We start from the raw sequence: 25,223 nt of genomic DNA on the forward strand, positions 1-25,223 counted from the left end.
TTACACAAGTTTCTGATCATTGATTCGGGAATTAAAAAGAAAGAGGACACGAAAAATCAATCAAGTTAATTAAACAATTTTACTTCATTCTCACCAGACTTAGGCTCAACTTCAAACACCTATCCTCCCCTTCTTTTTCTCAACTTCCTTGTGTCCATCTTTATTGTACCAACCTCTCCTGCCAATGTACTTAGCATTTTACTCATCTTTATCCTCCTTTTTGCTTCTTCAGGTTTCCACATCACCCTATTTCTGAATGTTTCTCCTCCAGTGTGGGTCATCCATGGGCTACAGTTCCTCAAAGATATTCCATACTGCAGAACAGTACTTTCACAGGCTGCCAACCCCTCTGAGGTGTTCTCACTCCAGCAGGTCTTCCCCACAGGCCACAGCCCCTTTAGAAGTACAAGCCCTTCAGCAGGGAGTGCCTCTTTCCAAGAGTGCCTCCAACTCCAAGCAGTGTCTCTAGCAGCACATACCCAGAAGCACCTCTGCCCCAAAGCAGTTGTCACTCTCAAATATTTCTGAGGCACCACATGTTCCTCTGACTAGTGGGAATTTTGGTATGTGAGAGATTGCTTATACCAGCTTCACAGGACGCTGTTTGTGAATGGCACATGGTAGCTTAAGGCCTCCTCCCACACAGGTCACCACCTCAGCCACCTGCTAGTTAAACTTTTAGCTTCTCACATGTCCAAAGCCTATCTGTCTTACCTAAGAGGCTACACGAACTGACTGAAAATTTCAGCATCTCTCCTGGTGTATTTTCCATTCATTGTGTGGAAGAAACTCTTGCTCAGCCTCCTATGGGAATACCATCAGTCCCTAGGTATTTTTTTTCGCTCAATTTTATAAAAGAGAGGAAACCATAGAAAGAAAATCCTTCCCATTTCTCTAACCTTTGCCTAGTAACCACATCTGGAGAATCCCTACAACAGCTGTGCAGGCAAAGGACACTTTTAAAATCAGATTTAAGAACATCCTATAACTTTCAGTAATAGCATTAGAAAATTTGCATGCATACACTAGTAATCTATATTTTTTTGGTATAACTAGACCTTTTAGCACCTCTCAAAAAAGAATGTCAGATCATCTGGTTTCATTATAATATTCCCTTATGAAAGTTATTTTCCTCTAAGCAAGCTATCTTTGACATGATAGCAAATGTATGGGCAGCTTTCTAGCACTCTTAAATTAGTTCACAAACCAGAAATACTTTTTCATACTAAAAGCTGACATTTTACTGAGATCAGCCCTGACAGCCAAAAACATCCATGGCTGCAGTTGTATCAAATTATTCTATTGCCATCAAGAAACACTCAATGACATTTAAAATTGATATTTTGCTCAGTTTTTCAGAAGTTTTACTAATACTCTGGTAATGGTTACTATGAGGCAAGAAATGCTAAAGATACAAAATAACCGTGAGGTACTATTTTTTCAAATCCTCCTCCCTCCTCCGCTCCTCCCCTTTTAAAAAGAACTGCCTTGAGCACAGATGCAATGCAAGCTATAGATAACAACAAAGTAAGGTAGTTCCACAGTGCTTAACATGAGATTTGAATAGTTCATGGAAAAATGTAGTATACTTTCCAACATCCATAAAAAGTTAGGAAAATAGGTCTGTTTCTTTAAAAGGTGACACAAATGACAGCTCAGCTGAAATGCCTCCAAGATTATTTCAGTTGGAAGAGACCTACAACAATCATCCAACTGCCTTTCCAATTCAGGACTGACCAAGTTAAAACATGTTATTAAGGGCATTTTTCAAATCCCTCTTAAACACTGACAGGCTCAGGGCATCAATCACCTCTCCAGGATGTCTGTTTTAAAGCAGGACATAATGTGTCATGGTAGCACATATAAAAAGTAGTAATAATATTCTTACTTCTGCTCCATAATTACATTTAGCAGACAAAGTGAGGCTGTGCATTTTATTCTTGTCACAAATTAGATCAACTTGATTTTTAAAGCCACAATCTTCTTTTACTCTTATTTCCCTTTGTCTCCTTCATCTTACTGTACTAATTTTCTTAATAATCCTCTTTAAAGAATCAATTGACCTAATAAACTAGTTAATGCATTTGTATTTTACAACAAGTAAAAAAGACAAATATTAAAATGCCATAAATTTTTGGATGGTAGAAAGGTAATTACTTTTTAAGGAAGGAATTCTGTAGTGCTGTAGCCTGAGTTATAAAAATTATAAGCTCTTGTTTCTTAGGTGATGTCACGGCAGGAAGACAAGCATAAAAAAAGCCTGAAAAAAAATCCCAGTCTTCTTATATGTGACTGTTCTTAGCATATATCAACATACCTGACCCTAATATTTTGGAAGACTCAATATTCATTTAGTCTCATATTACACACTCACTCCTTACCCATTGCATTAATTACAAGGAATGGGATCATCTGAGAAAAGAAATAGATGACATATCTAGATAAAAATAAGTTTTTGAGAAAGTGGCATCACAAAAGCCATTAAAACTGAATCAGAAGCTAAAGCTCCTCTCTGTCAGTTGCTCAAATCAGAATGTGAAATAGGGCAAGCAATAACTTTTTCTCCCTCAAGCCTTCCTTTTAGCTTTTGCCTATTGTGTTGTCAACCTAGACTTCTCAAGCTGTATCAGAGAGACATTCCATTTTCTATAGTAATTATCCTCCATTTTTCAGTAAATGTTTCATACCACTGTGAAACAAAATTGAAATCAGCCCAGTGGAAAAGTGAACAGGGAAGAAAGTCAACCTGAAATAGAGGGCAATAAATAAAATGATTGACTTTGCAGACCAGATTACTGTGTTCAGTGTGAGAGTGGATGTCATTTCTGAAGTATTTAAAAGGCTAGCAAGCAGGTAGTTATTGAAGTATGATCACTTTATAAGAAGAGAAAAAAAATCTCAAAAATATAAAGTTTACCACTAACTCATTAACCAATATATTTATACATATATAACTGCATTTAGTAAAGCTCTTAAGATATATTTTAAAATATATTAAAATCACATGGTATTTAAATAGCTTCATGATTTTTCTGAGACAAATAAAGTGACTTTTCCTGACTCATTTTGTGCTCTTGTTTGTTAAAATATATTTCTTACAGTTACTAAAAGCATAAATGTCTGAAATGAGGCATAGCATTGTGCTCACCTGGAGACTTCCCGTTCAATAGCACTCTACATGTGTATATCTACAGCTAATAGAATACAGCTATGAATTCTTCAAAAGCAGCAAAAAGAAACACTTCAGAGCATTACACTGAGTAAGATAAATATGTAATTCACATGCAAATGGATAAGAACTCAAATGCTGAAAGCTCTTTTCTAATTCCAGAAGTTTATAGTCCTCCTCTTTTACAGTTAATTTTGGATGATAAGTTTTAATGCAAGTATATGTAAGATACATTTGATGTGCAGTCATGGTGATATCTTTCTATTGACATAGGAGTCAGAAGGCTTAAAAATCAGTCCTAACAAGCTTCTTACAACTGTGGAAATATTCTTGAGGCGAGACAGTTCTTTCCATTTATTTTTTGTGTCAAACTAGGATGCTAGAACTCCACATAAAGAACTCCAATCTTAAAAAAAAAAAAAAAAAAAAAAAACACCAAAACTATCCCAAACTACTTTTATGCTTCACTTTAGTAAAGGTGTGCAATGACTGTCTCATTAAGTTTACTGGGTATGTATGCAATACATCTAGTGAGCTGTCCAGAAGTCAGTCCCTTTGGGACTGCCTTTGTTGCCTTTACAGGCATTGTGAATCTGTAAGCAATGCTCCCGGTGTCACCAGACTGCATTAAAGACTCATGGATCGGCTAAGTGTACTCAGCTGCCCAGCAGAATGCTAACAGACTTGGCCATGCCGTGACATTCTTGCATTTCAGCTGCAGTGTGCAGACATACACAAAATGTCTCCTCAAATTCAGCTGGGTCAGAAACAGACCAGCAAGTCTTCCACCCATGCTTCAATACTGATATGACCTGATGATCTCTGCCGCAGCAATTTTCTCTCCGAGCTCTTCAAGACAGAATCCTTAGCAGCCCGAACAAAAACTCTTGAAAAATCAACTGGGAATACTGAGATACACTAATACAATTAAGAACACTCCTAAACCCCTTGAGCTCACTCAGTAGGATGGGAGCAACAGATTACCAACTACTGAGAAAGGCTGGACATACTCAAGTCTGTGGGGCCAGACAGGATAAACACAGACAACTGCTGTTACAAAGCCAGTCTGCCATCAGGAGAAGTCCCTGATCTCTGGAAAAAGGTTAAGACTACACTCATATTTAAAGCAATACATTAAGGCTTATGCACAATTAAAAATAATACAATTCATTAAATTGGGACCAGTGTCTTCCACCAAATGTAGACATGTTTACCTTGGTAAACAAAGTGAAACCCCCTGGCTGATGCCCCACTCTTAGCACTGAATCGCAGAAGAATTTGATTAGATGTAGCCAAAGGCAATGTCTCTCCTACAAATGGAAACAAAAAATAAATACAGAAAACAGAAACAACAGTTGTAGCCCTTCAATACATAATCAAATATGCTGTTAAAACACACAGTTTAATGTTTTCCTCTATAGTTAAAGAAAACACAAATAACATTGTACAAAATTAAATTTGCCATTGCCAGAATAAAAAGACTTAATGATTCAACACGAGAAACCTTCTGGAATTTACTGCAACAGTTGGAACTAGAGCTCCAATAAACTACTTGACGGAAGAACTCTACAGCTGCTTGGGGTCCAAATTATTAGAAGACTTCTCAGGTAACTCTTTTCTGTGACTGAGAGGTTTATTTTGCCTTGCAAAACACATTAAACAAATAAAAGTATTTGAAAAATCCCACAGGAATCTTCATGGAATGTTTACCATTTCAAGACTAAAACAGAGAGAGCAAACTCATGACTTGTTTTACGTAGTGGCTTCAATAAATATGTGGTCACACATGAACTATAGTAAATTATTAACTCTCTTATGGCATTGCAAATTTTATTTCTGATTTGAGGATTAATAAAAATATTTAATATACTTTATCTCCTTTTCTGGCATATTTGTCAGGAGTCATGATGAAAGTTCAATAATGAAACACTATAGACAAAATTGCAGTACTTCTACAACGATTCTACTACATATGACTACTGTTTTTATTCTCCCTGGACTGTATGAACCCATAATTTATGAAATTCTTCAGAAATTAATGATGATTTAAAATATCATCTGTAATTAGGCATATAAAACTTTCCTTTTGATTAATTTTATATTATTGCAACTAGAGAGTCCATGTAGGAAAATCCTATCCTGAATCAATGAAAATCAGATATGTCACAAGTAATAAATAAAAATCAGAAGTTTAAATACCCTTCAAGTATTTTTAAATATCTGCTGTGAAAACAGACATTAGTTCCAACGTTTATATAACAGTTTGATGTTATAACAGTTTGATGTCATATATGAAGTAGAATTTGGTGTTGGGATCAGCTGTCTCAAATTTAAAAATTTAATTTTGCTTGTTGCTGAATTTTTGTCAGTAATTAAAAAAATCTTAGAATTTTTTGTGAAGTCATATTATGACACAAATAGCTGGATTCACCAGAGGAAAATTAAGAATTGAGTTTTTCATGTCATAATATATTTACTATGAATCAAATAGATATGTTACATTCTTTCCCTATTAAGTATTTCTCCAATTATTCAAAGTAAAAACCAAGAAGCCATGAATAGCCCTGCACTGCAAAAATATTAAACTCACATATAAACTCTCCAAAATACTAGAAGTGTTTGACAAAACACATTAATAGCTGCAGAAATATAAAAAATATACATACCTATCACTGAAGCTGAACACAGTCATTATATATGCACACACTGGAAATTTGACCATGTTGAAATCCATATAAGCATAATTATGATTTCACCAGGTCAACATTTTGCTATAGTTACCTGAAGTCAACAGCTGGCCTGCTTTTAGTCTAAGTGCATGTTTGCATACAGATAATTGCATTTTGTAAATACAAGTAATTTGTGTAAATTAGCCATTCAGAATATGTAGATGTGTATTTCAAAAGGTTTAAGGGCAGAGAAGACAATTATACCATCCAATCTGCCCTCTTACATAGTGATCTGAGAACTTCATTCAACTTTTTCTACACCCATCCCAGGATCAGTTCTTGCCTAACTATATGTTCCTGAATAATGTCTTGATTCAAAGATTTAGAAGGGTATTCCACTTCCCTTAGCATCTTGTTCAAATAATTTTATTTCCAAAGTAAATTAATAAGATTCTCCTGATTATTTTTTCCCATACTGAGCTGTGTAAGAAATGTATACTTTATTAATTACCTGAGTGGGATCCAGATAGAGAACTAAGAAGTCTAGCCTGAGAGTTTTCTCCATCAAATAATTCTGCCACATCATTCAAAGCTGTCTGGAAATAGGCAAATTGTCCAAACACAACTGCATTAAAAAATAAAAAAAAAAAAAAAGAAAAGCACAGAGAAGAAAAAAAAAAAAAGAAAAGCACAGAGAAGAAAAAAAAAAAAAAAGAGAGGAGATAAAAGAAGAACTTAGTCTTCAAAATTGAATTTAAGGATGTATTTCTGTTTGTCTTATTTATTAATGAATTTCTGCATAAACTTTTCAACTTATACAATTGTCTAACATGATAAAACAGCTGCATTAAACTTATGTGCAAGAATATTTTTTTGTTTTCATTATTTCCATATTTTTAATTAAAACCAAATTTATTAAATTATGCTTTCACCAAAACTGTGACCTCCAGTAAAACAAGTCTTATTGCTTAGGTACCTATGAGAATAAGAAAATTGAATATCTAAACAGAAAGGTTTATACCAAAATTACATTGCCAAATATAGCAACTATTAAGGATCATCTGTTATCACATAGGATTAATTGCTTACCTGGCTTTAGTCTGAGGAAATTTTTTTAAACTTACTGATTTGTCAAATTTTTAAATTTGCATTAGTACTTATTTTATCAGAAGGCTATAAAAACTGATCTAATATTAAAAAATACCAGTGTGTTACCAGCTTTGACATATTAATACACTTAATTTGCACTTCATCTGTACATAATTTTAAGTATATTAATAAATATTTTAATATTACATCTCACTAAATTCAAATATCATCTAGCACTAGATACATGAAGTAAAACCAAGTCAATAAAATTATTATTTTGTCATTCTATATTTTGTTTACAGCTGAGTTCTTACAGGTTTCGTTGTACACACAAAGTACCAAAAGCATTACGTTGCTGTGAATTAAACCTCTTGGTAAATAAGTAGTAAAATGAATCTTACTGTTATTTGTTTAGACTTAGGAAAAACCTGCTTTGCAGGAAACTACACCTAACATAAAATTGCTTGAGTTTTAGAGATTCTGTCCAAGTATTTCAACAAATTGAAATAATAATTTTTGTGATTTTTCACAAGCATTTTTGGTACTTTCATGCAGAATTGCTTTCATTGTAAATCTTAAACAAATGTGATTCTGCTCATCTTACCCTTGTCATAACATGAAAGACAGGAAGTTAGAATGTAAAAAGGAATATAAGAGATTGTTCTCTGACACCTGATTTTACTTTGTAGGAAGCATGAATGAATGATTATCCTATGATGATGAATAATCTAGACAATGAAGTTATTCAGGATATGCTTAGATAGCAAACATAGATGTCTTATCTGAAGTCAGTTGATTACTCTAGGGAGAAGTAAAAGGTTAAAATTCTAGAATCATTTTCCATGTCAAGAATATATTTAGTTTTGTAAATAGTTTGCAATACAATGTAAACCTAAGGTCATTACTCCACATAAAGGACATTTAAACAGTAGGGCAATGATAATGATTGAGAAATCAATACAAGAAATTCTTACCAAATTCTTTAGGGACAGTTATTGAATAATGGCAAGTCTGTCCAGCAGTGTAATTATGAGGATAATTTGGTGATAAAACCACTCCCTCTGATCCAGTATACTGCCCTCCACATGGTGCTGGGAACAAATACAGAGAAACATTTTATATGAATTAGAGCTGTCTATATCAGTTACATCTGAAAAAAAAAATCTAATGTTCACAAAATGACACTTTACTGGTTTTCCTTTTGTTTGGCTTACTTGTTCTGAAATATCTAGTAGTTCTTTCTCAGGAGATAGTTTTATTAAAATGTCTTGAAATTTAGAATTCATGAAAGTTTTTACTTGACTACATGTTCACATAGGAGTGGAAATATAAGTTATTTAATTGAAAGATACTGTAAACACAGGCTTTAGGTCGGGTTTTTATTTAAATATCTGTCTATATCTATCCATGTTAAAAACAGGTCAGTAAAATATATGGTACTGCATTAAAAATGGCACAGAGGAATATATAAATATGCTGACACTACCCTACAGAATGCTAAAAATTCTGCTTTGTGAAAGTATGCTTGAATTGCTTTATTTTAATATCTCACTAGATGATTATGAAAATTGCACACAGATTATTATATATATATAAAAATCTTTGGCTTCATATATTTGATAAAAAAAAGCAACAGAAAGGTAAGAGAAACTTTTTAGAGCTACAGACGTTAGAAGACATATTTATGAACAGTGGAACTCCAATCCCCAAGACAAGTCAAGGTTTATATTAGTAGTTCTGTCTGCATCTGAGAAAAACAATGAACAGTGCATGCATGTATAGGCCGTAAATGTGGCCTATTAAGGGACAGATGGAGGGACTATTTTTAAGTTCGCCAAATATCTCCTTGTGCTGGATATTGAGTAAATAGATTTCTATACACTGAAAACAAACTATTATTGTCACTCTTCTCACATTTTGGAAAATCCTGGCTTCCAATTAAAATCTTCATTAAAAGATAAGTTTTGTATTAAATTAGTTGCATGCAATTCAGTGCTCTTTTTATTGTGAGAAATTATTTCATAAAAACAATCGTTTACACCAGAATAACAGATTGTTGTAAGAAGTTATCTTACCCAAGAAACCAATAATGAAACTATTTTATAAATAAATAAATGGATAAATAAGCTTATTAAAAATAGCACAGTCACATTAATTTGCTTTTAAGCAATGAAGATATCATTCCACTATAAGAAGTAAAGGAAATCAATATAGCCCTGCTGTGGGCATCTAGTATATAGCAGAGTACAACTTAACAGCTTCCTGAAAACTGACCCAGAGGAGGACCTATGGCCCAGGTGGACAACAAGGTCATTGATGAGGGGCTATGAAAGTACCTTGTTACCAACTCCTGGCTCTGCAGACCTGGCTCATGTGCTGTGGAGCTCTGCCTACTGAGTGAGCCTGCGCTTTGGCTATCCTTGGCTCTTAGCCCTTGTTGAGCAGACCTGTTCTTTCTGCTCCCTGCCAGGTCTTGAAAATCCTGCTTGAAATATCTTCACAAGATTGACTTCCTTATACAAAAAGGCAGCAATTAATACTACAAATCCATGTCTTCTCTTAGCTGCTTATATGAATTATTCAAAAATCCAATGTAATGATAGAAGATGAGAAGTTTGATCTATCAGTAGGCAGAATAGGATTATGTGGCTGAGGTGAAACTCAAATATCACAAGGAATTGGTTCATGGCATGAATTTAAAATCTTCATTATTTTCTTCTCTTCTCGCTTTGAGGATATCAGAAACTATGCTACTAAGTCTGATTACCACATGAAATTCTCAATTCATGACCATTTCACTACAATGAAAGTGTATCACACTTAATTTAAAACAAACTCTAAAATTATGGAGTTATAGAAATATTTCCTTATAAATTGTTTTTTTCAATAATTAAAAATCTAAAATGTTGAAGATTATTTTTCAACATAAATAAATTAGTACTTTATGGACTTTATTAATTAATATATGTAATTTCTTTTTGATTTGTTAAAATTGTTCCATATACATATATATATATACACAACAGAAACACTGAAACAAGAACTAGAGCTTAAATTAGTTAGCCACAGTTCTGGGATGTCACTCTTATTTTCTGCCTCAGTAAATATAATTCTTATTCCAAGATGACAATTAATGCAGCATTGAGACAGTAGTGATAGCTTTTCTACATAATACTGGGTGTCTAAAGAATCTTACATATTGCATTGTAATCATTATATGAACATGTGTTGATTCCAGAGTTTAAAGACATTTTTAAATACTTCATATATTATTGACTAAGCTGTAGTCAATCAATACTCATTTTAATTCTTATAATTTTTTTTTTTACTTTTTTTTTTTTTTGGCACAAGATGTATGTGTAGAAATAATGGAAATAGCCTCAGGGACTGAGAAATTTAATTCACTGGGAGGACAAGGGAAATGGTAAGAAAACAGTACATACCATTACAAGATGGCAATGCTCTGTTCCAAGCTGGCTTTCCATCTGCACCAATTACACATGTTATAGTTGAAGGTTCAATAATCTTATATCCAGAATCACACTGGTAAGTAATAGTTGAACCAAGCTTAAAGTCTGTTCCAATTCTTGTACCGTTCATGATGTTTCCAGGATCAAAACAAGCTTCCCGTGGCTTTTCTGTTAAAATGAATTACGGTAAATCTATTTACACTTTTAATTAAAAAAATGCAAAACAAACTATTATCAGTGGGTTTTTTTAAAGTCAGTTTAAATTATTCAACACCCTTTTAATATTTTTTTCTTGTTGAATCATTTATCTTGGATGTTTGGTAAGGATTGACTATCCGGAAGAGGAAAGTATAATGAAGCTGAAGCTGAAGGACTCCAATAAAGTTTTGTATTTAGTATATAGAAGAAGAATGACCAGTTCTAGAATTCACCACTTCTATATGAATATTTGTGACAAAAGGAAGACTAGGGAAAATGTGAATCCTCTCCAAAAAGAAATGGGGGCCCAGTTACCCAGGAAATGGAAAAGCCTGAGGTAGTCAACAACAAGGGCATCTAGCGATAGGACAAGGGAGAGTGCCTTCATACTGAAAGAGGGTAGGTTTAGATTAAACATAAGGAAGTAATCCTTTACTATGAGGGTGGTGAGGCAGTGGAACAGGTTGCCCAGAGAAGTTTTGGCTGTCACTTCCCTGGAAGTGTCCAAGGTCAGGTTGGATGGGGCTTTGAGCAACTCAGTGTAGAGGCAGGTGTCCCTACCATAGCAGGGGAGTTGGAACTAGATCTTTAAGGTCTCTTCCAACTCAAAAGTGTTCTGTAATTTTATACAACTTATATAAAGTACTGAATAATATACATCAGAAAAATATTTAATTATTAGTCAAAAATATACTGTCCATTGAGTACAATAACTTTTATAAAATACAGTATTCTGTTCTTGTGTCTTTATTTTTATCTCATTATAATTTCATTTAACTCTCAGTTTAATAGAGGAATTCATATCACACTATGCTAACCTAAACAAAACATAGACACAGTGAAAATGTGTATGTACATTTTCAATCGCCATCTTATCTCTTTATCTCCTTCTGCTCAACATCTCATTTTCTTTCCTTGCAGGCCTTGCAGATTTCCTAGAACAAATTGTTTTCCATTTTTTTGATATTTTGTTTAGATGGGGACAAATAGTCTAAGATTTCATTTATGGCAATATGACAATTACTTTGGGAAGAACATTGTACACATGGAGAATAATGTGTGATGCTGGATGACAGATGATGACTAAGTATAAAAATTATTTTATAGTTCTTTTTCACTCCTTTTTCTTTTATAGGTATATTTTTCTGTATTTCTTAGATATTTGTGTTCTTAATTTTTAACTTGTATATTAATGTGGTTTGCTTCAGTTGCCAAGAATAAAAAGCTGAGGCAGCACTTCTGCTGCTGAAAAACAGCTTGATAAAAGTCAGCAAAGATTATAATTAAGCCACAGACAACATCTGTGACTGGAAAAGAAACCAGCATCTTCAGTGATTGTCTGGCTTTAATAAACAGTCAGCATAACCCAGTCTCTATCTAGTAAGAGGCACCTTCTGCAAAAGAAAAATGCAAATACTATCCAGTAATATTAATTCGAAAATGCATTTGTAGATTGAAAACAGTGGGGAAAGGAAAATGTATTGGTATGTATTGACAAGAAAGAGGAAGTAGTCAGGTGGTCTTCTTGGGTAAGACAATTTCACTGTTGTCAAACTTTTTTCCAAATGTTACTTTTGATGTTCATCATCTGCCTATTTTTTTTTCTGGAAGATGAAAATGTGCATAAGTGATGTGAAAGAGATTTAATGAAATAGGATTTCTGTGTTCCTTCACAAATTAACAGAAAATAGTTTTTAAAACATACATTGATGCATAAAGGTATTTGGCAGTTCAGTTATGAGCATATACAGAAGGAAACAGATTTGAGTCTCAATAATTACTAAGTAACATTTTTTCCCCTCTTATTTAGACTATGATGAGAACAGTACCTTTATAGTCAATGGCAAATCCTGACATTCCAACAGAAGCATCACTGCGAAAAGCCAGAAACAGACTGTTACCACTGCTCTCTATTCTTTCAGGTGCTTGTGAGCCTTGAAAACTGCCAATTAGAGGACTGTTGGAATCTTCTCCTTCATAAATATGTAGGAAATCATAACTGGGTTCCATATTGAAACTGAAAATAAAGGTAAAAAATAATTAAGTCTTCGGGTTTTTTTAATGAGTTAAACATTACTGTGACTGTAGTTGCCAATTATCTGCCTAACACATTTTCTTCTCCAGAAATAAATGTTTTTTAAACATGATTCACAGTAAAAAATTCACTGAGGAATTCTTTTTATCATTGATACGAACACATTAGGCTTTCCAAAGACCATTATGAATACTCCCACCTATCTTTAACACCTTTCTCAAGATCATGGAATCATGATTCAGAAAGGCTGCCTCTGACCAGAGGACCAAAGGAATAATCCAGAAAAGTAGCTTGAATTAAAAGTCCAGCTTTTAGGTGGCTAAACTGGATGACACTAAATCCACCCATTACAAACTTGTTTATCATTTTAGAAATGAGATGCTTTCATGGATAGACTATTATCTTGGAACTTGTGTTTGTTCTTACCCAGATGATATCAAACATGATAAACTAATGTGAATTAATATTAATTATTACTAAACCATCTACTTTATACTATATTTGATGATATTCATATGTTTTACAAAGTAATTATGAAGATAATATGAATGGAATGTCTTTCAGAGGAATTTAAGGTGAGTTCACGAGAGGTCTCTGCTCTCTGGAAGGTGGCCAATGTTACTGCAATTTACAAGAAGGGCGTGAGAGAAGAACCAGGGAACGCCAGGCCTAATTTCAGATACTGAAAAGTGTGTGTATTACTGGCCTGCAACCATTTAGAAAATTTATTGGAAGTATAGCATAAACAGGAAATTCTATTAAATTACTCATATTGTACTCCCTACAATAACACTCACAAACAAATCTGAATGCTAAGTAACTTTCTGAGTAAGTTTCTTTCATCTTATTTGAAATGGAGCATTTGAGTAAATTTTTAGGTAATCCAGAGAAATATGCTGCTTACTACACCTATCATATGACATCTTCAAGAGTGTAATTAGTGGAGAACTATTCTATCTATTACTGTTATTTGATATAATACCAGAATAACATAATTATTTTTTTTATTATGTAATTTCAAGTACCTTAGGATTCCTTTCTTTAATTTTGTGTCTATCAATAGTTTTTAGAAAATAAACTGCAGTCCGTAATTAAAGGAACCAGATTTTATTTTCGTTTGGTGTTGTTTGGTGGTTGTTCTTTTGGTGTTATGTTGCCTTTTTTTTTTTTTTCACAGAAAGGGTACAAATGTTATACAGCAAAATTCTCATGCCACCATCTCTTCGTAAAAGAATCACAACTGATCAACATTTCACTGCAGTCAACAGTAATGTTACCACTGTCAGCTTTAAAATCACACTTAAAACAGAGTTTCAAGAAATGAAAAGAAATTGAATTTGCATCCACAGATACAGCAAGCAAGATGATTATATAGGACTGATTCAATTAGAAATGACAAACAGAATGCAATATGACTATATCCCTGAACTTCAACTTGTAAAAATCTATGCAGCACATATAGGTTGATGATGGAACACAAAGGAAATAATTAAAATTATGACACAATATTATCTCAGTGTAGAATTTTTTTTTCTGATCTATGCACTTTAAGCAAAGTATATTTAGGCTGTATTTATAAAAAACCTGAAAGAACTGACTTACAGATGGAATTTCCACTACACTTTCAATCTTAACTATTAGTTACAATAGCATAAATGAAGCACTTCTAGAAATTAATATGATCTTAAAAGGATTTTTATTTGATATTTCACAGAAAGTTTTGTTTTTCAGGAACATATTGGATAAAAAAATGTACCATACAGCTATATATTTTTCTTTTACATTATTTGGAATCCATGATATAGCACATATTAGATACATGCTCCAGGATGTAGACAGAGAATTTAATTAGAAGCTTTAAGAAATTATAAATATTGGCATTTTAGATGTGACATTTAAAACCCTTTAAAACAAAGGCATTCATAGAGAAATGGTACCTCTTGAATATCAAGGCAATGACAAAGTCAGGGTTTACTTTTATTCTCCAGTCACATTCTTTCCCAGGAGGATAAGGCTGTGGATAGTTAGGCGATAAAATAACTCCTGCTGGGCCTGTCAGGTTTCCTCCACATGCAGCTGTCACAATGTAAAAAGAAATAGGAATATAGCCACATGTTAAATTCACAAGCACATATTAGCTTTTAAGTAGAAGAAAATTACTTCTACATTTACCAAAATTAATAATATTTTTTTTAAAACACAGAACTTTCCCCACTTCCTGTCAGCAAAAAATTTCCTATTTTCCTCCTTAAAAAGTTATCTCTGTTCATATTCAACAGCAGTAAAGGAAGAAATTTTTCTAAAGGAATAAAAACATGAAGTTAAACAGGAAGTCCTGTATATTTTTCATATTAATCCTGTCTCTATTATGCTGAAAATTTCTTATATACTGAAAGGACTTTAAAAACTGCGAAAGGTCAATAGTAGGACTCAGACTGCAGTTTCTGTTGACCAAAGATGTTACAGAAACCGATTTGATTCACTTCGTAAAAGATATTACCCAAATCAAAAATCAAATACATTCATTTTGTTACCATGAATTGAACTTTTAAACAGATAAGGAATCCTACTCTCATAATCACATCTACAAAGTCTAACAAAAGTACGTCTATCAAAAAAGTAAAGTAGTCAAGACAGGCTGCATCCACATTACCATGTCAATTAAACTAAGAGAAACACATTTATGGTGCAAAATAGTTGATACTGAGGATTTGGATTCTACACTAAACATTTTGAAGAGATTTCTTCTCAGGCGACTCCATTTATAAGTCAGCATGCTAAAGTAAGGACTTTATGAAAATTTTAAAATGACATATAACTGCTTTACAGAACTCTTCAGGTTTCTACTATTGTCATGTCTACACTAAAGATTACTTTAATCTGCTTTCTCCTTCAAAGTCCCATTGAGTATATGAAAGAATAACAGTAATTTTTTTTTTTTTTTCCCAAAGAATTCTCTCTTTCTTTCTGTTTTATTTCCTTCTTTTTTTAGGTTTGTTTTGTTGGGGTTTTATACTAGATTGTAAAGAAATATGGAGTGATTATAGTTAGTACCTAAAGTAAAAATATGAATCGTCTAGATTTAGATACCACATATATTATTTTAAATTTTTCTTTAGATATTTAATTTGTGAATGATCCCAATATATTTAGAAAGCATTTTCATACTGCTTTGTATATTGCACAAGGTATCCAGAAGATAGTATGCAGATTATGTGCTTCTCCAATACTGTTACATGACATGGAATCAGAGAAACTATCCTTGAATCCTTCACAGTATTTTTACTTCAGAGAAACAGAGGAACTGCAGTTGTTTAAGGATATGCCATTTTGGAAAGTGCCTGTCCAAAATGCCTTGTAGATAGAGTAAGCTTTATGTTTATTCCAGCGATATTGTATCTGGAATTTTGTACTGCTAAAGTAAGTCTTCATTTAATTATAAATCATTAGGCAACAAAATATCAAGGATTTTAAAAATTACTATGCCTAGCAGATAAATTTGCACATGTTGATTACTCTTAGGAAACCTATGTTAATGACCTTAAAAATACAATTCAGCAATACTTCTAAGCTTGTAAATATTGTCTACTGACAAAAAACTCAGGGAACCCTTTACACAACCTAGCACTATGGATCCATTCTCTCCTGGTGCTATGGAAATATATCTAATTTCTTAGACAGCATTGTCATTTGGATCCCCTCCTCTGCATCTACTTTTTCCAATAAGTATCCATTTTCCAAGGTATTGCACAGGATGGGTATTTAATCTGTAAGATAACTCAGAAATACATATATATTATATACATATAAATATTTTCAGAATAAATTACAGATCACAGTTTATATAACCAAACTGTTATATAGAAGAACATTTTAATGAAGTTATTTCAACATGATTTTTTTTATCCAAATCACCACTTCTATTTACTTATTTCTATTAGAATTTGTGATTTTCAAACTTTTATGAAGTTTTAAGAATAAAGAAAGAAAATCATACCCAAAAAATACTGTTAATCAAGAGAACAAGACTGACATTGTCTGTAAGTACAAAATAACTGAGCTCTGCAGACATCACTCCAGCATGAGCACCATGTGCCCAGTAATTGAACAGGAAATCCAATCTGTATTAGTGCTAAGTAGAGACTAACATCTCAATACCTATGCATGTAGGGGGATCAGGTTGCCAAAAGAATCGGTTATTCAGTTGCACACACGTAATTTTAGCCTGCCCTTGCAGCTGATAGCCAGGGTCACACTGGAAGGTGGTGGTGTCTCCAGGTTCCCTGCTGTCTCCGTATCTAGTGCCATTCTGAGGTGTCCCAGGATCATTACAAGTTGATGCAATGGAAGCTGCAAGGGAATGATGAAAGAAAAGATGTAAGGTATGGATACTTACCCTGCATAATTAAATGCACAACAGGTTCACATTAGCATTCCAACCAGAGGTAGTATTATTTACTCTTCAGGTAATGCAGGAAGGCATTTTGTTTCTTTACTTTTACAAAACTCTGCTCACTGAGATACATCATGATTATGTTGGCTTCCTGCCAGTATCTTTAGTATAAAATATGGACTGGTTTTGTCCAGTTAACACAACAAAAGAACTAGTAACTCCTTTTCTCTATTTAATATTCTGGTTATCAAAACAAATTTGATGCCTTTTGCACAATAGGGTAAGTATCATGTTGTAAATAATGTTGTTTTATAGTCCTACTATCCTGCAGCATGCAAATGCTCGTTACCCATCTGGATAAATCAAACAGCAGTTTATGCAGCCCTGAAGTTTTAATTTCAGGGGCAAGAAACCACTTTCTTAGAGATAATTTAAACTGAATCTTAGCAAAATATCTCACTTATGATCAGTCTTCAGTAGCTGGATATAGATTTTGCTTTCTAAAAGAATAAATTATTTTAAAACTTAATGCAAATAACCACGAAGCAAGTGGATACACAGATCTACATCTAATACAGATTTCTGGAAGATGCCAGGTCTCTTCTGGCTTTGGGTTCTCTTCTACTGGCTTCAGGTCTTCAGACATCCTGAGTTGCAATAAACTTTGCAGTCTTCCAAAGGAAAGAGGGTCCATCTCTTGAGACTAATGTCCCTACTAATTTTCCTACCAGTCCTCACCCAAGCATCTTTTTCAAAGAACTGACTACAACTGTGAACAAAACACAAAATAAAAGGTCATAAATCCAGTTATGTCGCAGTTGCCATGAGTAGTACTGGTGTTTACCACCAGTATGTAACCTTCCTGTCCATAATAATTAATTTTCTGAATTAACAGCTGCATCTACTCCTTCTGTTCACACCAAAGGGTACACCACTATAAGAAACAGCAAGAGCAGCTAAACGTTTGCAAACTTCAAACAACTACCAAGTTGTACAACTGGAAAATGTTTTTGACTATTTTTTTCTCCCTGTGTTGTAAATTTTCAGAAGAAAGAAAGGTTGAAAAAAAAAAAAAAAGAGTAAAATAGGAAACAACCAACAACTCTTAAAGTGGTTTTATGCATGTTCTATTGAATGGGTGGTCACAGATAAATCACAGAAAGTTTTAAGACATCTTTATGGGAGAATTCATGGATTATTATAATCAACATTTAGAAACACTTAGAAACATACAAACTTTGTTTGAAATTTTATTATTCTCAGTTTTTTTTTCTTGTTTCCATTTCAAAACAATATATCTCATACTTGGGAATGTTCCTATATGTAAGTGAAGTAAAAGACATGGTAGGTTTTTAATTGTGGTAGATTTTTTTCCACTAGGAATTAAAGAAATAGCTGTCACTACTAATGAGAACTGTGTAAAGATTCCCCAGGCACCACTCTGACAACTTATGTGACACACCATAGTTGTGTAGTTTACTAAAAGTATGTTTGGCCACAAGGGAATGAAAGCATGGTCATCACCTCAGAGAAGTTTTTCCTGATTTTACAGACAACAGCAGCTCTGAACAATGGATTGCTCTAGTGTATAGCTGTTAAAGACTTGCAATTCTTCCAAATAAATGAGCACAAGCCAATCTCTGTCATTAACTACTGTCATTTCTTAACATATCTCTGAATAGATTGATTTTCTTCTTAAAATGTTATACTATATAATATCTGAGCAAACAACACTTTCCCCAACAACTGTGTCAAGTATCCATCAATTAGAAAGGACCGATGCCTTCTAATATTAATTTCACTACATTTTGAATCTCCATTTCTCATATATAAAGTTCTAAATTTTAAAAATTATCACAGATATTTATTAAACACCAAAATATTCTTTACACTTTTGGTCTCGCAGCCTCAGAAGTTATTTTATGTATTTGAAACCAACAAACTTTTTACTGTGCGAAATACACTTGATCCTAATTAAATAGAGCACCTAACATTAAACCACTGACGTGTCATCTAGTAAAGTGAACATTTAGACAGACTGTCAACATTTTAACTTGCCTCCTTTCCAAGTTGTTTTACTTCTCAAGAATCCCAAGAGATTCTGTAACTGCATGAAAACTACAAGTCTGATATTTCTTCATTTAGTATTTTGCAAATATCTGAAGGGTATAGAGGTCATATGCATTTATAAGTAATCCAGAAATTTAAAACCACCAGCTTTCAGTCACTGCTCTTCTTTTATAACATTTAACAAGTAAAACATATGCATTGTAAAGCAAGGAAAGCAATAACTACTTTTTAGGCTCAAGGATGCAAAATCAAAAATTACATACTTAGACTTTTAAAAAATGACTCAGAAAAATTAGGTTCCTAAAGTGGGATAGCCAGGAGACAAGATGTAAATGTCACTAAGCTGGAAAATAAGTAATTGCTCTTTCTCAACTCTTGCATATGTGCTCTAAGCCTTAAGCCTAGATGATACTCAGAGGGTTTCAGAGTAATTCTCTGTACAGATTTCCCATCTCCTACTGTCTCATCTGCTCAGAGAAGAACAAGCTTCTCTGTGCATTAAAGATGGAACTCAGAGGTATGTTCCAGAAGAACAGACAGCTGGGAAAACCACAGATTGCCAAGGAGTTTTCAGACCTCCATATGTAGAGAACCACTGTGTTAAGCCTCCCTGACTCTAATTTAAGAACCTTTCACAATCCCATTTTAGATTTCATTTTGCATTTGGTCCTCAAATTATATTTCAAAGTTGATTTAAAATTGAACTGAAAATCAGTAGGAAACTGCTGTTGAGAATATGACACTGTATTTGCAGGTCTATAGACCTGCGAGCAAAATGTTAGATTTTTGCCTAATTTATCTTTTATTCTTTTTTATTTTTTACATAATTTTTAGTTTGTATTCTCTTGTACCTCAAGGAAATAAAACCAACACCTTCATCCCTATAATTTTCACTAAGTTTGTTGTAATAATCATGTAAGCCGTTTGCTTTAGTGTTGTGCTACAGACGCAATTTTATTTCTAGTACACATGGTTATAAAAACAATATAGACTTTTCCAGCCTTTTAAATTGTACAGCCTTCCCCTGTTCAGTGCATTATGTTTACATAATAAGAAGCTTGAAAAGGGAGGAATTTGCTTATCAAAGCTGAGATGTTCATGGATTTGCAGTGATTTCAGACTAACATTGTGAAACAAAGAATAGTCTTTGTTCTCCAAAAACTAACTCACATAACATATGTAAATGTACAAACTAAGTACTGTGCAAATTAGCATCAAATACTTATACTACTTAAGTGTGGCAACTTAGGCCATTAGGCAAGTGATTAAAAGATATTTCAACTGTAAAGGAACAATTTTCAGGACAACATCACTCAGTTCAAAATAGGTGACACAGTTACTGTAAAAGCTGCTGCAGACAAACAAACAATCAAATGGAATTGCAAAGCTAGACAAAAGCAGAAATCATTGCTTAAACAGATTTGTCATATTAAGCCCAGTGCCATTAGGAACAACCAAATAGCTGATAGTTAAGTTTTTGCCAGAGGAAGTATGTTGTGAACAGATGTGTCAACATCTGTCAGAATAATTTCCAAATAATTGTTGCAATTACAATTGGTGTAAGTTGTTTACTTGTATTATCATAACTGGTGATTTGTGTTGTTAGGTTAAAGATTTAGGCATCTTTAGTCATCATTGCTTATCTCTGCATATACTTCAAGAGCAAAATTTTAAAATATTGAGAAAGTAAGCAAACAAAAAAATGAAAAGTGGACTAAACCAACTATACAAATGCCTTAATGTTGTATTTTTGCTTTTAATAATATGAGTGTCCAAAGTTCTTCAAATAAGACAGAAACCTTACAATTAATTGAGAAAAAGTAGAAAAAATGCTTCTCTACTTAATTAACATATTTACAGTTGTTTTATACTAACAAAAAAAAGATCACATATTTGCTTTTATGAAAGCAAAGATAGGCACAGTTTTAATTAAAGTGTATGCTTACATAATACCTTAACTAAGAGAAATTTACAATACTGCAGAACCAGAGATGGGCATAGAAAATTTACAGATAAGTCTAACTCTAGAAAAGCCAGATATCGCCTTTTTTTTTTTTTAATTTTAATAAGAGTGTGAATAAAATCCTTTTATGTATTATTTGCCTTGAGGACCAAAATCTGTAAAACCACCTAAAATCCTTTTATGTATTATTTGCCTTGAGGACCAAAATCTGTAAAACCACCTAAGAAACTATAAACTAATCATTTAGTTGAAGAAAAGGGTACAGTTCTCTTAAGTTAGAACAGCTGAGAACATAGCTGAAGAAGAAAAGAATAGACTGTAAATGTAGAACTAATAAGGTATTTTTAAACTAAAGCTATCAGAGCCTATAAGAATGACAATATGACTAGAAACTGCCAGTGCTGATGCTGTCATCTGTAATGTCTATTGTTTTTGCTAAATATCAAGTATGAAAATTATACAGTTATAAATAAAGCCTCTCAATAAAATAAACTTCAGGTCAAAAAAAGAAATAGAACATTAACATTCAGAAGTCTAGAGTAGATGGAGATTAAACATTCAGGGCAAGATTGACAAGATTTATCTGCTTCAACATAGTTGACTAGACTCATTTCAGATGCCTTATCATATCCAGGGTATCAGCACAGGACTGGGAGATAGGAGAGAGGACTTACGGTTGTGTAACCTTCTGAAGCGGCAGATGGAGACTAGCCAGGATACTTTATGGCATCTCAAAGGAAACTAGACAGATGGGATTTATTTCATCTGCCTTTAAATATTCAAAAGTTTGAAAATTACTATTAGTATATCTAGACCTGTAGCTGATAAGAAGAAAAAGGCAACGTCAGATGGAAATTTATCCTCTTTACTTTAGATATGTAGGACAGAATTAAGCTAGGTTAGATAGCACTTTTTAATGGTTAACTTAGGAAAGAAGTTTTTGCTGCCAGTATTTATTTGTAATAAAGAAGCCAAAAACCAAATCTGCCTATACCCTTTTGCCAGAAAGAGTTGGTGGACATCCTTGACTTGTAATACATAGCTTAAAAGTACCTAACCCCCAAAGTAAAGGTCAGTTTTCCTCACTGAAATTCATTTTTTGTGCTTTTATGCATAACTAAATGGTAATTAGGTTTTAATGAAAAGCATTAGACTAATTACAATTAACATAATCACTCTTGTCAGTTCATGTCCTCATGTTCTACATGCTGAGCTGAGTGGGAAAGACAGGGCACTTTAACATTGAAACATTTTGCAAGATTCAGCCAATTATATTTTTTCATTAAAATACCTCTAATTACATTTACAATCAGGAGTAAGTAATTTATATGTGATATTTTCTGATCCACTTTACATTAACCTTTCACAGCACCCCTTTTTTAGTCAGACACAGTTTTGACATTCTAGAGTACAGAGAGTAATTAGCACATTCACAGCACAGTGAAACAAATTTTCCAGACAAAAATTAGCACTTTAATGTTTTGTCTTTAAGTTGCTAATTTGGCCTGATATTCTGAAATGTATATCCTTTATCTGATCGCATAAAGGACTGTTCTTGGACGCAGACACTCATTCCCACTGTATAATCCAGTAGAGAAGCTGTATTACTAAAGATTTTTCAGTTCTGTGCAATTCTGAACCTGAAATTTACTTCTTCAATTATAATTAAGAGTTAAATGAAATACTCATTAACAGATGCCACACTTCAAAATCATTCACATGACACAAAGACAAAAAACTTCACCAATTACCTTCATAGAACTTGTAACAAAATGTCTACATCTTCTGTAATTGCCAAAAAGAAAAAAAGTTTCAGCAATTCAGAAATCTTCTGTTTAGAGTTACAAGCTACTAAAGTACTGCAATGTCAATATTCTGTGCAGCTTTGCTATAAACTGTCTGACAGTTTGAACACATGATGAATACTAAAGCATGTAAAGATTCCCACTTAGCAATAGATTAATTACTTTAAATCCTTTACAGGTCAAGGACACAGCAGTCTTCTCATTGCCTCAAGAAGACTAAATATACTACACTGATTTTTAGATTAAATAACTAAACATTTACTTTAACATATTCCTTAAATCCTATATTTTACTACTTACAATTAAAAAATTAGTAACACATTCCACTTGTCAAGCAGAGTGAATGAAACTATTTTCCCTATACTTGAGCTTTTAAAGTTCTTCATCACTAACTCCAGTTAATTCCAGTAAAACATACTCTGCAACTGTCAGCACAGTCACTCAGTGCATTCATCAGATATGATACTAGGATGGGAAAATCAGTTATTCTGTCTTACAGCTTTAAATTGTCTTCCACTTGCTCTCAGTGCCACTGAAGTTCAAGGAATGCTTGATAAACTGAACTGCTTAAACATTTCTGTTCTTTCAAAATCGGAGCATAAAGTTATTTTCATATAATACAACCTTAAATGTGTTTGCTAATCCTGACAAGGAAAAAACCCACTCATTTCCAAAAATATAAAACTTATCTTGTTAAAAAAAAAAAAAAAACAGTGAAAAGCAGCACATTATATAGCACACTGGTGAGAAACCTTAGAAACATTTATTCTGCTCTTTGTCTTTAATTCATTTTGCATACTTTGAACTAGTCTTTTTTAGGCTGATGAAAGAGTGTTGTGGGGGAGGCAGACAGCATTCAGAAAAATACAGGAAAATTAAGTAAATACGTAAATGTAAAATGCATTAGAGACTTATAGACTAGGAAAACCCCAAGTTTACATCCTCATGTAAATAATAATGACTGAAAGCTTATTGGAACTCCTTATTTCTGAATGACATAATCTATGGATTATATGAATTAATGTGTGTGAATACTTCTACACACACACATTAATTCATAATTTTTCTATGGTTTGATGAGAAATACATACATTATATCTGGACATATAAGGATGCAATGACCAAGTCAAAGAAAAATATACATTCTCCTGTGTTCTACCCCCTGTCTTTAGGTCAAAATAACACAGAAAAACTCCACATACCCAGTTTTAACATACTGATCTCTCATACAATATTGATCATAACTTCTCTATAAACAAAGAAGCTTTTACTTTACTCCTAAAGATCAATTTGATTAGTTTAATAGTAATTTTTAAGTGTTTGTTTCAATATGGTAAGGTGTGTTGTATTCTTTACCTTGTTTAGAATGTTTAGGTCATAAAAATCATGCATCAAGCAGCCAATGTTTTGAGAAAAAAAAATCCAACCAACATAAACAATAAACATTAAATAATACATTGTTAGGTAACACTGGTGGGAATATTTAAGATTACTGGTGGAGAAGAAAAGTTCTGCATGTATAGACCCATTTTGACTTGTTAAATAATGCTAATTAGATAAGGCTAAGTATGTGGTTGCTGTGGCAAACACGGAATAAAAAGCCTAAAAAATTCAAAGTAAATCCAAAAATTCTCCCTAGTTGTAGCCATTTGCATAAACACATAATATAATTAAAATAATATATTTTCTTCTAAAGACTGAGGAAGTGTCAAAAGAGTTGAGAAAGAGTTAATAAGTATAGGAATAATATATATAAATATGAAATTATTATATTGGGAGAAGAAAAATATTTACATACTTGAAAACTGAATGGAGAAGCCTGATTTGCTGATGAAGAAATCACTGTCAAATTGTAATGTTAAGGAGTTGAAAGTGCTGTGAATATCCTCTGGAAGAGCCGAGCCACTCCACTCTTTGAGAAGTATGCTGCTCTCAACAGGCCCATCCCATACCTTCAAGATGTCATGAGCAACCTCAGTATCAAAAACAATAAAATGCAGACTGCAAAGAAAAAGTAAAAGTACTGTGCATTACTTGTTAAACACAATTACATGAAACTCCAAGCAATCATTCCCAAATTGTAGTTTTAATAAGCTGTTTAGGACTGAAGAAGACCTGGAAATCCAGCAGAGTTATTATTTTTTCTTGTTGAACAAACTGATCTTATAAGAGTCATGCAGTTCCGTTTTATAAATGTCTGAATGACAGGAAATGCCATTACAGGGCATAAGTTCTCAAGACTTGACTTTTAGGTCTATAAATTATCTTATTTTTATGTTAAATATTTTCAGGTATAAAAACTATGATTTCATCAAAGATTTAGTCTTTTTATTCAAATGAGGACAGCAAGAATGCTGTTTTG

At 33.0% G+C, this 25,223-nt stretch overlaps 1 protein-coding gene across 1 annotated transcript in view; it reads right to left on the reverse strand.

Moving 5' to 3' along the window:
- Positions 1-25,223, reverse strand: part of CSMD1 (CUB and Sushi multiple domains 1) — a 1,092,711-nt gene that overhangs the window by 162,821 nt on the left and 904,667 nt on the right. The window contains exons 26-33 of the mRNA XM_068183622.1: positions 24,660-24,862; positions 16,789-16,980; positions 14,568-14,706; positions 12,425-12,612; positions 10,371-10,565; positions 7,902-8,018; positions 6,350-6,463; positions 4,384-4,479 (exon numbers count right to left, since the gene is read on the reverse strand). Coding sequence (XP_068039723.1) covers positions 4,384-4,479; positions 6,350-6,463; positions 7,902-8,018; positions 10,371-10,565; positions 12,425-12,612; positions 14,568-14,706; positions 16,789-16,980; positions 24,660-24,862 — 1,244 coding nt within the window. The remainder of the gene's footprint in view (positions 1-4,383; positions 4,480-6,349; positions 6,464-7,901; positions 8,019-10,370; positions 10,566-12,424; positions 12,613-14,567; positions 14,707-16,788; positions 16,981-24,659; positions 24,863-25,223) is intronic.

The sequence above is a fragment of the Anomalospiza imberbis genome, chromosome 3 (assembly GCF_031753505.1).
Source record: "Anomalospiza imberbis isolate Cuckoo-Finch-1a 21T00152 chromosome 3, ASM3175350v1, whole genome shotgun sequence".
In the NCBI taxonomy this organism is placed as follows: Eukaryota; Metazoa; Chordata; class Aves; order Passeriformes; family Viduidae; genus Anomalospiza; species Anomalospiza imberbis.